The sequence below is a fragment of the Hyla sarda genome, chromosome 8 (assembly GCF_029499605.1).
Source record: "Hyla sarda isolate aHylSar1 chromosome 8, aHylSar1.hap1, whole genome shotgun sequence".
In the NCBI taxonomy this organism is placed as follows: domain Eukaryota; kingdom Metazoa; phylum Chordata; class Amphibia; order Anura; family Hylidae; genus Hyla; species Hyla sarda.
This window is the reverse complement of record NC_079196.1, coordinates 10,760,798-10,777,298: the sequence shown is the minus strand read 5'-3', so window position 1 is coordinate 10,777,298 and position 16,501 is coordinate 10,760,798. Positions and strand designations below refer to the sequence as shown.

Here is a 16,501-nt window from a genome sequence, read left to right as displayed (position 1 = left end):
CTCCAGACCCCTCTGTCCTCCTCCCTCCAGACTCCTCTGTCCTCCTCCCTCCAGACTCCTCTGTCCTCCTTCAGACTCCTCTGTCCTCCTCCCTCCAGACTCCTCTGTCCTCCTCCTCCAGACTCCTCTGTCCTCCTCCCTCCAGACTCCTCTGTCCTCCTCCCTCCAGACTCCTCTGTCCTCCTCCCTCCAGACTCCTCTGTCCTCCTCCCTCCAGACTCCTCTGTCCTCCTCCCTCCAGACTCCTCTGTCCTCCTCCTTCAGACTCCTCTATCCTCCTTCAGATTCCTCTGTCCTCCTCCTCCAGACTCCTCTGTCCTCCTCCCTCCAGATTCCTCTGTCCTCCTCCCTCCAGACTCCTCTGTCCTCCTCCTTCAGACTCCTCTGTCCTCCTCCAGGGTCTCCCCCTCTTTGACCTCAGAATTCACTGATATGTTAAACTCTGTATCAGTTTTCTAAGCCGGATCCTTTATGCGTCATTTTCATGAAAATACATGAGATGTAGGGAACATCTGGAGGGGGGCAAATACTTTCTCACTGTATAATCTGCACCAGTAATGACAGAACAGAGATCAGCGGTGGTAACAATTACTGAACATCCCTTGAAAGGTCAGTAACAGAGAAGGGTCCCGGGAGGACCAGGCGCAGGAAGCCCCCCCGACCCACCACAATGGCGCATTTACGGAATATTTGTTGCACTTTGGGAACCGGAGAAACGACTGAAATTTCAGACTCTTTATTTTTCCCCTTTTTTCGTAATTGAGAAAAAAAGAAACAAAACAAAAAAAAAAAAAGGGACAAAGTGAACCCCATGGGGAGGAGGAGGCGGCGGATTGGTGGAGAAGCCTCTGCCGATGGGAGAGACCCGCAGAACATCGCGACAAAGATCACCGGGGGCAGGGATCCTGATGACAGAACCCAGCACAGACCAAGTATTTATCACAGGTGAAGATTTGTTACAATGGCTTCTGTCTTCATCATCCTCAGGGCTAAACTGTGCAAATCTCTGTCTCTTGTGCTGGAAGTTTGTTACAATGTAACAAAAAAGAGAAACATCTCTCTCACTGGTGCTGGGGATTTGTTACAATGTATTAGAATAATAAATGTATTAGAATAAGAAATAAATAAACAAACAAATAAATAAATAAACACACAACACATCTTTTTCTTGTGCTGGGGGTTTGTTACAATGTATTAGTGTAAAATTTTTAATATAAAAAAGAGAAACATCTCTCTCTCTCTTGTTACAATGTATTAGTGGAAATGTTTAAAAGAAGTAAAGAAATAAATAAATAACTAAAACACCTCTCTCTCACTGGCGCTGGGGATTTGTTACAATGTATTAGAATAAGAAATTAATAAATGAATTAATATAAATCAATAAACAAATAAATAAACACACAACACATTCTTTTTCTTGTGCTGGGGGTTTGTTACAATGTATTAGTGGAAAATTTCAAATACTAAAAATAAATAAAAAAATAAAAAAAAAGAAACATCTCTCTCTCTCTTGGGCTGGAGGTTTGTTACAATGTATCAGTGCATGAAAAAACAAATGTATTAAACTAGTGCAATGGTCTCCAAACTTTGGTGCTCCAGATGTTGCACAACTACAACTCCCAGCATGACCAGAAAGCCTTTCGCTGTCAGCACATGCAAGGAGGTGTCATTTTGCAAGTAGCAACTTTTGTTGGATTAAAGTTTATGGCAGTGCTTTCTGATCCGTGTGCCTCCAGCTGTTGCAAAATTACAACTCCCAGCATGCCCGGACAGCCGAAGGCTGTCCGGGCATGCTGGGAATTGTAGTTTTGCAGGTCAGTATTTTTGCAAATATGTGCTGTATTATAGTTTATGCAGTGCTTTTCGCCCAGTGAAGCCCCAGCTGTTGCAAAACTACAACTCCCAGCATGCCCAGATAGTCTGATCCAGAAATTCAGCTGTGAACAGTAAGATAAATCTTCCTATTTATGCAGCATAAGAGATGATCCCAAAGCTGCTGCCTGTCACTGAATAACTCAAGGGGTCAAGGGGGTCACTTATCCTTGGGGACGGGAGGGGGGGGGAGCATTGGGGGATGCAGCTGCCCCTCCCCCCCCATAACCCGCACAGGGAACTGTCCTTAGACGATATATAACATTGTCCTGTAATGGAAGCGAAGAAAATAAATCCTATTTGCTGCACAATCCAATTAATGTGCGGAGGAGATGAGCAGACACTTCCCTTCTCCCTCCCGCTGCGCCATTTATTATTACCAGCGCCGTCCGTCTATTTACATGTAATAAAACCGAAGACGCCAACGGGGAGCGAGACACAGTGATGAGCAATTTACACCCGTCACCCCGAGGACCGACAGGAGACCATATCAGGGGGGTCAGAGCCCCCAACTATATCACCGGACACTTATAATACTGGGGCCCCAAGAGTCAGGGTGTCTGTCCTGGGGCCCTGGAGTCATATTTATGGGACAATGGTGTAAGTTCTATTATTCTGGGCCCCCAGGTGTCATTGTTTTGGGGCCCCTGATGTCACTGTCTGGGGCTCCTGATATCAGCGTCATTGTTTGGGGCCCCTAATAACAGTGTTTGGGGCTCCTGAGATCAGCGTCATTGTTTGGGGCCCCTAATAACAGTGTTTGGGGCTCCTGAGATCAGCGTCATTGTTTGGGGCACCTTATAACAGTGTTTGGGGCTCCTGAGATCAGCGTCATTGTTTGGGGCCCCTAATAACAGTGTCTGGGGCTCCTGAGATCAGTGTCATTGTTTGGGGCCCCTAATAACAGTGTTTGGGGCTCCTGAGATCAGCGTCATTGTTTGGGGCACCTTATAACAGTGTTTGGGGCTCCTGAGATCAGCGTCATTGTTTGGGGCCCCTAATAACAGTGTTTGGGGCTCCTGATATTAGAGTCATTGTTTGGGGCCCCTAATTACAGTGTTTGAGGCTCCTCAGATCAGCGTCATTGTTTGGGGCCCCTAATAACAGTGTTTGGGGCTCCTGAGATCAGCGTCATTGTTTGGGGCCCCTAATAACAGTGTTTGGGGTTCCTGAGATCAGCGTCATTGTTTGGGGCCCCTAATAACAGTGTTTGGGGCTCCTGAGATCAGCGTCATTGTTTGGGGCCCTAATAACAGTGTCTGGGGCTCCTGAGATCAGCGTAATTGTTTGGGGCCCCTAATAACAGTGTTTGGGGCTCCTGAGATCAGCGTCATTGTTTGGGGCCCCTAATAACAGTGTCTGGGGCTCCTGAGATCAGCGTAATTGTTTGGGGCCCCTAATAACAGTGTTTGGGGCTCCTGAGATCAGCGTCATTGTTTGGGGCCCCTAATAACAGTGTTTGGGGCTCCTCAGATCAGCTTCATTGTTTGGGGCCGCTAATAACAGTGTCTGGGGCTCCTGAGATCAGCGTCATTGTTTGGGGCCCCTAATAACTGTGTCAGAGGCGCCTTGGATCAGTATCATTGTTTGGGGCCCCTAATAACAGGGTCTGGGGCTCCTGAGATCAGCGTCATTGTTTGGGGCCCCTAATAACAGTGTCTGGGGCTCCTGAGATCCACGTCATTGTTCAGGTTCCCTATTGATGGTATCATTGTTCAAGCCCCTGATGACAGTGGTCGGGGCCCCCAGTTTTGGGACAATTAGTGTCAGTGTCCTTTAAGGCTCTTCATGTTATAGTTCAGGGCCCCTGGTGTTGGCATCAATGTTCAGGGCCCCTGGTGTTGGCATCAATGTTCAGGGCCCCTGGTGTGTGTCATGGTTCAGGTTATCTATGGACGGTGTCATTGTTTGGAACCCCTAATATAACTTTTTGGGGCCCCTGGTGACAGTGTCATTGTTTATGGCCCCTGGTGTCAGTTTCATTGTTTGGGTCCCCTGATATAATTGTTTGGGGCCCCTAGTGTCAGTGTAATAGTTTGGGTTCCTTGGTGTAATTGCTTAGGGCCCCTGGTTTCAGTGCCATTGTCTGGGGCCCCTAGGGTTGTTATAATTGTTTAGGGCCCCTGATATCATTATCTGGGGCCCCTAATGTCAGTATTACCGTTTGGTTCCTTGGTTTCAGTGTCATTCTTTTGGGCCCTAGTGAGAGTGTTCGGGCCCCTGATGTCGGTATCATAGCTCGGGGCCCTTTTCAGACAGATTATTAGGTATAAGACGACTCCCCCATCTACATCTGAGCCCCCAGCGATTCCTGCTCTCTAGACCTGGCACATCGGGGGACCCTCCTCCTAATCTCCTTGTGATCTCCCGGTTTTGCGCCGTGGCCGCGGTCCGCTGTGAGGCCGGTGACGTCCTATAATTTTTCGGTAATTGTACTAGATGTGACTGGGTCCCCGCTCCGCCATCATCATTTACTGCAGCGTCCGGGGTTTGCAGTAAATAAAGATACATGGCATCTATTTCCCATTAAGCCTTGATTGGCCTCATCGTTCGGGCTGAATATTAATGGCCGCCGCGTCCGGTTTTGATGAATTCATTTGTAATCGAGAGATCTCGGAGAACTCATCAAATTGATTAAATAAATTAGTTAAGCTAATAATCCGCAACCGAGGTTCATTAGCATAAATTGGGATCAGACAGCTACATCCATCGTACGCCCCGGACATGCCGCCATGCGCTCTGACCGTATTAGTGAGGGGATGAGACCATGCGCTGAGCCGGAAGGAGGGGGCGCTGACGGGACGCCAACACCTCTCCCATCCCCCTCCTGGCCTATTAACACCTCTACTAAACCTGACATCACAATATCTTCCAATTCTCATCATCATCTCACAGGTTCAAGCTGCTTGTCCTGCCGAGTAACCTTGTAAATGGGTTTCTTCTACTGCAGTCACCTCCAGAGCTGCGGTCATAGTTCTGCTGACTGCTGCTTGGTGATAGCCAGAGACCTATATAAGAACAGCTACAACTACAACTCCCACCATTCCCTGACAGCTTCCTGATCATAGACTCAGTCCTTACAGGTGCAGAATTGTGAGTGCAGCTCTGGGGGTGAGTGGAGTATAAGGCACAGTGTAATGCAAATAGCAAAAAGTAAAGCAGATCATTAAAAACGTTACTTAAAGGGGTACTCCACAAAAAAATGTAATCAACTGGTGCCAGAAATGTAAGCAGATTTGTAAATTACTTCTATTAATAAAAATCTTAATCCTTCCAGTACTTATTAGCTGATGAATACTACAGAGGAAATTCTTTTCTTTTTGGAACACAGAGCTCTCTGCTGACATCATGACCACAGTGCTCTCTGCTGACATCTCTGTCCATTTTAAGAACTGTCCAGAGTAGGAGAAAATCCCCATAGAAAACATATGCTGCTCTGGACAGTTCCTAAAATGGACAGAGATGTCAGCAGAGAGCAAAAAGAAAAGTTCCAAAAAGAAAATAATTTCCTCTGTAGTATTCAGCAGCTAATAAGTACTGGAAGGATTAAGATTTTTTTTTTTAATAGAAGTAATTTACAAATCTGTTTTATTTTTTTTAAATCAACTGGTGCCAGAAAGTTAAACAGATTTGTAAATGACTTCTATTAAAAAAAAAATCTTAATCCTCCCAGTACTTATTAGTTGCTGAATACTACAGAGGAAATTCTTTTCTTTTTGGAACTTTTCTTTTTGCTCTCTGCTGACATCTCTGTCCAGAGCAGCATATGTTTTCTATGGGGATTTTCTCCTACTCTGGACAGTTCTTAAAATGGACAGATGTCAGCAGAGAGCACTGTGGTCATGATGTCAGCAGAGAGCTCTGTGTTCCAAAAAGAAAATAATTTCCTCTGTAGTATTAAGCAGCTAATAAGTACTGGAAGGATTAAGATATATTTTTTTTAATAGAAGTAATTTACAAAACTGTTTAACTTTCTGGCACCAGTTGATTTAACAAAAAAAATAAAAAAATAAAGCTTTCCACCGGAGTATCCCTTTTATCCTTCCAGTACTTATCAGCTGCTGTATGCTCCACAGGAAGTTCTTTTCTTTTTGAATTTCCTTTCTGTCTGACCACAGTGCTCTCTGCTGACACCTCTGTCCATTTTAGGAACTGTCCAGAGCAGGAGAGGTTTGCTATGGGGATTTGCTCCTACTCTGGACAGTTCCTTACATGGACAGAGGTGTCAGCAGAGAGCACTGTGGTCAGGCAGAAAGGAAATTCAAAAAGAAAAGAACTTCTTGTGGAGCATACAGCAGCTGATAAGTACCGGAAGGATTAAGATTTTTTAAACAGAAGCACTTTACAAATCTGTTTAACTTTCTGGCCCTAGTTGATAAAATAATAATAATAATAATAATAATAATAATAATTTTTTCCAGTGGAGTACCCCTTTAAAGTCAATATGCGGATATGATTGGTAAGAATGTATTCATGATTAGTGTTGAGCGGCATAGGCCATATTCGAATTCGCGAATATTCGCGAATATATGGACGAATATTCGTCATATATTCGCTAGATGCGCATATTCGTAATATTCTCGTTGTATTTTCGTATATGCGAATGCGAATGCAATGCAAATTTTATTTGCAAACATCGCATATTCGCGAATTCGTGAATATTCGCGAATATAGCACTATATATTCGTAATTACGAATATTCTTTTTTTTTTTCTTCCCAGTACACATCCCAGAGATCACCCCTCTCTGCTTCCAGCTTGTGTGGTGTAAAGAAGCCTCTAATACTACTGTGTGAGACCGGTCCGCAAATGCTCGCATATGCGAATATTAGCATATGCAAATTTTCGCATTTGCGAATTTTTGTTTATGCTAATTTTTGTACATGCTAATTTTCGCATACGCGCATTTTTCGTATATGCGAAAATAAAACGCGAATATTACAAATATGCTAATTTAGCGAATATATGTCGAATATTCGTCCATATGTTCGCGAAATATCGCGAATTCGAATATGGCCTATGCCGCTAAAAACACTAGGAGGTGTACTGTGAAAAAAAAAAAAAAAACAATATTCGTAATTACGAATATATAGTGCTATATTCGCAAATATTCGCAAATATGCGATATTCGCAAATAAAATTAGCATTGCGAATATTCGCGAGAAACACTATTCATGATGGGATCTACATGGGAATGGTCCCAGTGCTGAGTGATGACATATAATCTCATATCCCCCGCACATCAGGCTTTATACCAGTGTTTCCCAACCAGAGTGCCTCCAGCTGTTGCAAAACTACAACTCCCAGCATGCCCGGACAGCCTCCGGCTGTCCGGGCATGCTGGGAGTTGTAGTTTTGCAACAGCTGGAGGCACCCTGGTTGGGAAACACTGCTTTATCCCCTACTCACCCTGGAAGGTAAGGATGGGGTGCTCCCTCTTCAGACATTGCTCCTCCATTTCTGGATCATCTGCTCGGACTCGGAGGGTCACCGTTTGGAGGAGGAGAATAGAAATGGTCGGTAGCGACAAGAAGAGCGCCCATGGCTTGGTCATGATGGAGGAACGCCACGCCACGTCTATCGTCCAATGGAAGCTCCGGCGCAAATCCTGAAAGAACAAGAGCAAATGATTGTAACAGAGGAACAGCAGCGGTAACAATGTGACCGAGTCATATATGGGGGAGAACAATAAAACACAGCATCATAAGTATAAGTAACAATGTAACTAGAGATGAGCGAACTTACAGTAAATTCGATTCGTCACGAACTTCTCGGCTCGGCAGTTGATGACTTATCCTGCATAAATTAGTTCAGCTTTCCGGTGCTCCGGTGGGCTGGAAAAGGTGGATACAGTCCTAGGAAAGAGTTTCCTAGGACTGTATCCACCTTTTCCAGTCCACGGGAGCACCTGAAAGCTGAACTCATTTACGCAGGAAAAGTCATCAACCGCCGAGCCGAGAAGTTCGTGACGAATCGAATTTACTGTAAGTTCGCTCATCTCTAAATGTAACAAAAAGCAGTATATGGAGGAAACATTGTAACTCGGGGTCATATCTGTAAGAAACAATGTAACACGGCATGATGTATGCAGGAATTAATGTAAGACGGCATGATGTATGCAGGAAACAATGTAACACGGCATGATGTATGCAGGAAACAATGTAAGATGGCATGATGTATGCAGGAAACAATGTAACACGGCATGATGTATGCAGGAAACAATGTAACACGGCATGATGTATGCAGGAAACAATGTAACACGGCATGATGTATGCAGGAAACAATGTAACACGGCATGATGTATGCAGGAAACAATGTAACATGGCATGATGTATGCAGGAAACAATGTAACATGGCATGATGTATGCAGGAAACAATGTAAGACGGCATGATGTATGCAGGAAACAATGTAACACGGCATGATGTATGCAGGAATTAATGTAAGACGGCATGATGTATGCAGGAAACAATGTAACACGGCATGATGTATGCAGGAAACAATGTAACACGGCATGATGTATGCAGGAAACAATGTAACATGGCATGATGTATGCAGGAAACAATGTAACATGGCATGATGTATGCAGGAAACAATGTAAGACGGCATGATGTATGCAGGAAACAATGTAACACGGCATGATGTATGCAGGAATTAATGTAAGACGGCATGATGTATGCAGGAAACAATGTAACACGGCATGATGTATGCAGGAAACAATGTAACACGGCATGATGTATGCAGGAAACAATGTAACACGGCATGATGTATGCAGGAAACAATGTAACACGGCATGATGTATGCAGGAAACAATGTAACACGGCATGATGTATGCAGGAAACAATGTAACACGGCATGATGTATGCAGGAAACAATGTAACACGGCATGATGTATGCAGGAAACAATGTAACACGGCATGATGTATGCAGGAAACAATGTAACACGGCATGATGTATGCAGGAAACAATGTAACACGGCATGATGTACGCAGGAAACAATGTAACACGGTATGATGTATGCAGGAAACAATGTAACACAGCATGATGTATGCAGGAAACAATGTAACACAGCATGATGTATGCAGGAAACAATGTAACACGGCATGATGTATGCAGGAAACAATGTAACACGGCATGATGTATGCAGGAAACAATGTAACACGGTATGATGTACGCAGGAAACAATGTAACACAGCATGATGTATGCAGGAAACAATGTAACACAGCATGATGTAGGCAGGAAACAATGTAACAGATCTGTAGGTGCAGGACACAACGTAACAATATACAAGCAGGAAAAAAGATAAAATAAAAATACAGTAACATATTGTACAGAGGATGGTGATATACAAGAGAGAAATATGAGAAGAGAACGAACAGAGGAATAAATACAAGACGACAACATAACAGAGATTACAGCGAGACGACGATACATCACATAACAGACTGGAAGAGGCAACAAAGTAACACATGAAGAAGACAGATATAACAATGTATACTACAAGATATAAGAGAGCAGAGATATAACACCGTATACTACCAGATATAAGAGAGCAGAGATATAACACCGTATACTACAAGATATAAGAGAGCAGAGATATAACACCGTATACTACCAGATATAAGAGAGCAGAGATATAACACCGTATACTACAAGATATAAGAGAGCAGAGATATAACACCGTATACTACCAGATATAAGAGAGCAGAGATATAACACTGTATACTACCAGATATAAGAGAGCAGAGATATAACACTGTATACTACCAGATATAAGAGAGCAGAGATATAACACTGTATACTACCAGATATAAGAGAGCAGAGATATAACACTGTATACTACAAGATATAAGAGAGCAGAGATATAACACTGTATACTACCAGATATAAGAGAGCAGAGATATAACACTGTATACTACCAGATATAAGAGAGCAGAGATATAACACTGTATACTACAAGATATAAGAGAGCAGAGACATAACACTGTATACTACCAGATATAAGAGAGCAGAGATATAACACTGTATACTACCAGATATAAGAGAGCAGAGATATAACACTGTATACTACCAGATATAAGAGAGCAGAGATATAACACCGTATACTACCAGATATATAAGAGAGCAGAGATATAACACCGTATACTACCAGATATAAGAGAGCAGAGATATAACAATGTATACTACAAGATATAAGAGAGCAGAGATATAACACTGTATACTACCAGATATAAGAGAGCAGAGATATAACACTGTATACTACCAGATATAAGAGAGCAGAGATATAACACTGTATACTACAAGATATAAGAGAGCAGAGATATAACACTGTATACTACCAGATATAAGAGAGCAGAGATATAACACTGTATACTACCAGATATAAGAGAGCAGAGATATAACACCGTATACTACCAGATATAAGAGAGCAGAGATATAACACTGTATACTACAAGATATAAGAGAGCAGAGACATAACACTGTATACTACCAGATATAAGAGAGCAGAGATATAACACTGTATACTACCAGATATAAGAGAGCAGAGATATAACACCGTATACTACCAGATATATAAGAGAGCAGAGATATAACACCGTATACTACCAGATATAAGAGAGCAGAGATATAACAATGTATACTACAAGATATAAGAGAGCAGAGATATAACACCGTATACTACCAGATATAAGAGAGCAGAGATATAACACTGTATACTACCAGATATAAGAGAGCAGAGATATAACACTGTATACTACCAGATATAAGAGAGCAGAGATATAACACCGTATACTACAAGATATAAGAGAGCAGAGATATAACACCGTATACTACCAGATATAAGAGAGCAGAGATATAACACCGTATACTACCAGATATAAGAGAGCAGAGATATAACACTGTATACTACCAGATATAAGAGAGCAGAGATATAACACTGTATAATACCAGATATAAGAGAGCAGAGATATAACACCGTATACTACCAGATATAAGAGAGCAGAGATATAACACTGTATACTACAAGATATAAGAGAGCAGAGATATAACACCGTATACTACCAGATATAAGAGAGCAGAGATATAACACCGTATACTACCAGATATAAGAGAGCAGAGATATAACACCGTATACTACCAGATATAAGAGAGCAGAGATATAACACTGTATACTACCAGATATAAGAGAGCAGAGATATAACACCGTATACTACCAGATATAAGAGAGCAGAGACATAACACCGTATACTACCAGATATAAGAGAGCAGAGATATAACACTGTATACTACCAGATATAAGAGAGCAGAGATATAACACTGTATACTACCAGATATAAGAGAGCAGAGATATAACACTGTATACTACCAGATATAAGAGAGCAGAGATATAACACTGTATACTACCAGATATAAGAGAGCAGAGATATAACACTGTATACTACCAGATATAAGAGAGCAGAGATATAACACTGTATACTACAAGATATAAGAGAGCAGAGATATAACACTGTATACTACCAGATATAAGAGAGCAGAGATATAACACTGTATACTACCAGATATAAGAGAGCAGAGATATAACACTGTATACTACCAGATATAAGAGAGCAGAGATATAACACGTATACTACCAGATATAAGAGAGCAGAGATATAACACCGTATACTACCAGATATAAGAGAGCAGAGATATAACACTGTATACTACCAGATATAAGAGAGCAGAGATATAACACTGTATACTACCAGATATAAGAGAGCAGAGATATAACACTGTATACTACCAGATATAAGAGAGCAGAGATATAACACTGTATACTACCAGATATAAGAGAGCAGAGATATAACACTGTATACTACCAGATATAAGAGAGCAAAGATATAACACTGTATACTACCAGATATAAGAGAGCAGAGATATAACACTGTATACTACCTGGGAGAGCAGAGATATAACACTGTATACTACCTGGGAGAGCAGAGATATAACACTGTATACTACCAGATATAAGAGAGCAGAGATATAACACTGTATACTACCTGGGAGAGCAGAGATGCCACAAAGTAACAGAGACGACAATATGGAACAAACTCCAAAGTGTAACACACATAGTAACCGACCATGAGAGGAGATGGAGAGGTAACAATGTAGCACAGACACATGGCTGCGGCACATCTGTATTCCTATGAATCAGCTCAGACTATTCCTGGAGATTTATGACGCCTTCACATCCAGAGCTCAGAGCGGCCATTGTGGTCAGGACGCCGAGGGCTAAATACAGGAGCGACACTGAAAATAACGCTGAGACGACTAAAAATATTCCAAATGAGAAGCAAAAGAGACTAAAAAACAAAAACGCTTCCCCTGAGTCGTGAGCAGTGGAGGCCTTTGGCTGTCTGGGCATGATGGGAGTTGTAGTTTTGCTACAGCTCAAAGTCCACAGTTTGGAGACCACGAAGGTAAAGGAATACGGACCAACCAGGACCAGGGGTCTGCATATTGGTCCCTTCATTACCTAGGACCTTCATCAGTCCCTTCAATACCAGGACCTTCATCAGTCCCTTCAATATCAAGGACCTTCATCAGTCCCTTCATTACCTAAGACCTGCATCAGTCCCTTCATTACCCAGGACCTTCATCATGCCATTTAATTCCCAGGACCTTCATCAGCTCCTTCACTACCCAGGACCTTTATCTGTCCCTTCACTACCCAGGACCTTTATCTGTCCCTTCATTACCCAGGACCTTTATCTGTCCCTTCACTACCCAGGACCTTTATCTGTCCCTTCACTACCCAGGACCTTTATCTGTCCCTTCACTACCCAGGACCTTTATCTGTCCCTTCACTACCCAGGACCTTTATCTGTCCCTTCACTACCCAGGACCTTTATCTGTCCCTTCATTACCCAGGACCTTTATCTGTCTTTTCATTATCCAGGACCTTCATTTCCCAGAGTCCCATAGGCCAGTGTTTCTCCAGATACAGAACCTCCAGCTGTAGCAAAACTTACACTACCAGCATGTTTGGACAGCCAAAGGCTGTCCAGGCATGCTGAGAGATATAGTTTTGCAACAGCTGGAGGCACCCTGGTTGGAAAACACTGATATAGCATATCCAAAAAGCAAAAGGTGCAAAAAATTGCAAAAAACATGACTAAGAACACGACTAAGAACACTATTCTTGGGTATCATTTTAATATGATTTAATACATTTTTGGATTTTATCGATTTTTTTGCAATTTTTTTTTGCACCTTTTGCTTTTTGGATACTGTTCATACCAAGATTTGCGGCTTGGACCTGTATTTCGAGCTTCCTATATCACCTGGAGTTTCTTCCTATCATACAACATTTACAGGCGGTGAGATGGTTCATGACTTTCTACTGATATAGTGTATTACTATCCCTGCAATGCGATCCTATATCTAGTGGACACCAGGACTATGTATACAGCCCCAGGTGAGAAAGATAGACAGGGAGAGATGCCAAGAGGTGCCCCCAGACATAGATAAGGACCCCCCCCCCCAATGATACCGGCCCCCAGAATGCAGCAGACACAAGGACACATTCTTCTCCTGGGACTGAACAAGTTTCATCACGTCGCCCTTTATCATTCCCAGAAGAGACGTCATCTGCAAAGGTCACCGAGACCCAGGTGGAGACATCTCCATAGTCTAAACTAACCCCCCATCTCCTGCCGTAAGGGGGAACCAAAAACACCCCAAGTTACCTGTAAGGCTTTGTGCACACTCAGTTTATTGGTCCGTATTTTATACCTCGAAAATCCTCTGTTCTCAACTCAAAAATGTCAACCGTCACTATGTTTTTGAGCCTTTTTTTTTAATTTTCAAATGTTTATTATTATTTTTTGTTTTTTTTAATTATTATTATTATTATTATTATTTTTGCATATAAAGCTAATTCTAACATGATTAGCAATTCAGCTTTTTTATATATATATATATATATATATATATATAGATAGATAGATAGATAGATAGATAGATAGATAGATAAATAAGGCCGCAAAAAAGTGCAAAAAACATTCCAAAACATGGAGCTATAAAAAGGTTGAAAAATAAATTACATAAATATATAAATAAATTTAAATGTAATTAATTAAATAATTAATTAATAAAATAAAAAGCCTGCAAATCAATATGGAATTTTATTAGGAGTTTTATCAAACCTTCCGCTCCACTGTTTTTCTACACAAGGTTTGATCAATCTCCCCCCAAAATTGTATGGGAATTACCGGCAATTAGTCCATTTCGGTAATATTATCCAAAATTAGAAAACTGGGCTGATTTCCTCCAAGAACAGCACCCCCCCTGCTGTCAGGTTGTGTGTGGTATTGAGAATGGAGCAAAGTCGTAATAACACTCACAACCTAGGAGGACAGGGGGACTGGGGACTGATTTTGTTGAAATAACAAAAAAGTGTTTTTTTTGCGTATAAGGGTACGCATTCAATCCTAAATGTAGATACAGGAATACCATATGCACAAAGTGCAAAACAAAAAAATCACACTATTAACCCCTATATGAACATGTTGCAGCAGATCAATGATGACTCGACATGGACAACTGGCGCACAAGGGCTCCCAGAGCAATGTTTTCCAACCAGTGTGCCAATGGCAGGCTGGGCATGCTGGGAGCTGTAGTTTTGCAACAGCTGGAGGACCCTGGTTAAAAAACACTGCCCCAGAGGATAAATGATACACAATTACAGGCTCAATAAACACTGCATAACATAAAATAATCCTGAAGCAACCATATTGCATTAGTATAAGTCCCAACACTAGTGAATTAAAGGGGTATTCCAGGCAAAAACTTTTTTATATATATCAACTGGCTCCAGAAAGTTAAACAGATTTGTAAATTACTTCTGTTAAAAAATCTTAATCCTTTCAGTACTTATGAGCTTCTGAAGTTAAGGTTGTTCTTTTCTGTCTAAGTGCTCTCTGATGACACGTGTCTCGGGAAACGCCCAGTTTAGAAGCAAACCCCCATAGCAAACCTCTTCTAAACTGGGTATTTCCCGAGACAGGTGTCATCAGAGAGGACTTAGACAGAAAAGAACAACCTTAACTTCAGAAGCTCATAAGTACTGAAAGGATTAAGATTTTTTAATAGAAGTAATTTACAAATCTGTTTAACTTTCTGGAGCCAGTTGATTATATATATATATATATATATATATATATATATATATATATATAAAAATTTGCCTGGATAACCCATTTAAGTAAAAATACAAGAGCATAAACAACAGGCAATAGGGAAAATAAAATACATTATATGCAAAACCTACGGTACAATATATGCAATACCCAGGGTACAGGGAACACACTGGAGAACCACAGCAGCGTCCAGCCCGACGTATGTTTCGGTGTAAGAACCTTCTTCAGGGGGGGGTGAATTAAAGGCCATTTCAATGAAACTCAATATTCAAAAAACAAAATGTCAATTTACAGCTATAAAATAAACAAACCCAAAATCGGGAGTGTAAAAATGTCCCCGTATTTCATATTCTACTCATTGGGGAAGATTTATCAGATCGCTTCTTTCATATCTGAAAAGGCCTCTGAAAAATTAAAGCAGCGATCTGATTGGTTGCTATGGGCAACACAGTAACTTTTCCTCTAGACAGGATTTGATAAATCTCCCTCATTGAGTGTTCATCAGGAGACAACTAATGTGGCTGCCACTGCGGTATCTATAGAGGTGGTCACCCAGCTTATCTAGACTCCTGAACGGCCGATCAGTGTTTCCCAACCAGTGTGTCTCCAGCTGTTTCAAAACTACAACTCCCAGCATTCATAACAGTTGGAAGCACTCTGATTGTAAAAGGCTGGAAAATTGGCTAGGAGTTTTGCTGTGACTAGATTCTGAATCCACTGTACATAGAAAATGTTGGTGTAGCAGCTGGTGCAGCTCGCTCTGGGCCACCACAGATCTGTAATACAGTTGTCTGAACATTCCGTAGAATGAATGCGCCCAAAGAGGATTACTGCTCTATAATTTCAGCACATACCCTAGTGTTTCCCAAACTGGGTGCCTCCAGCTGTTGCAAAACTACAACCCCCAGCATGCCCGGACAGCCAAAGGCAGGCTGTATGGGGGTCACCGTATTGGAGGCCCTATTAGTTGTCACCCAACATTCTCTCTTGTTGACAGATCTACAGGACTCGCTCAGGTAAATGTTAATGGCGACTCGTACGGTTCGTAAAACTCTTTACCTTTAAATAAAAAAGTATTGTGAAGCCGAGAGACTGGATTTCAGTAGCAGGAATATAAATTGCTTCCTCGGGGCTCTTTATTTACAACTATAAATCCAATATCGCCGGCGGCCCCCTCGCCGATCCCCCCGAACCTGTCAGAGCCGCCCGATCCCTATATAAGATCTATACTTTTAAGGCCAATTAATCTGCCATTCAGCTCCGGACCCATCAATAAAACCGCGAGCAGCAGAATATAATCCTGAGCGGAATATCGATGTGTTCCTCAGACCGCCAGGACCGGACTGTATCAGTATTCTGACCACCGGGCTGATCCGAGCCGACCGCAACGCATCGACCGTCACTAAACAGAGGAGCATGATGGACCTGTCTGTAATCGTTAGAAAATCGT

The 16,501-nt window shown here is 41.9% G+C and overlaps 1 protein-coding gene across 7 annotated transcripts in view; it reads right to left on the bottom strand.

Annotated features, from left to right (window-relative positions):
* Positions 1-16,501, bottom strand: part of SEMA5B (semaphorin 5B) — a 404,742-nt gene that overhangs the window by 175,011 nt on the left and 213,230 nt on the right. For all 7 annotated transcript variants that reach the window (XM_056536944.1, XM_056536941.1, XM_056536947.1 and 4 more), the window contains exon 3: positions 7,281-7,479. In XM_056536944.1, coding sequence (XP_056392919.1) covers positions 7,281-7,425 — 145 coding nt within the window. In that variant the 5' untranslated portion in view covers positions 7,426-7,479. The remainder of the gene's footprint in view (positions 1-7,280; positions 7,480-16,501) is intronic.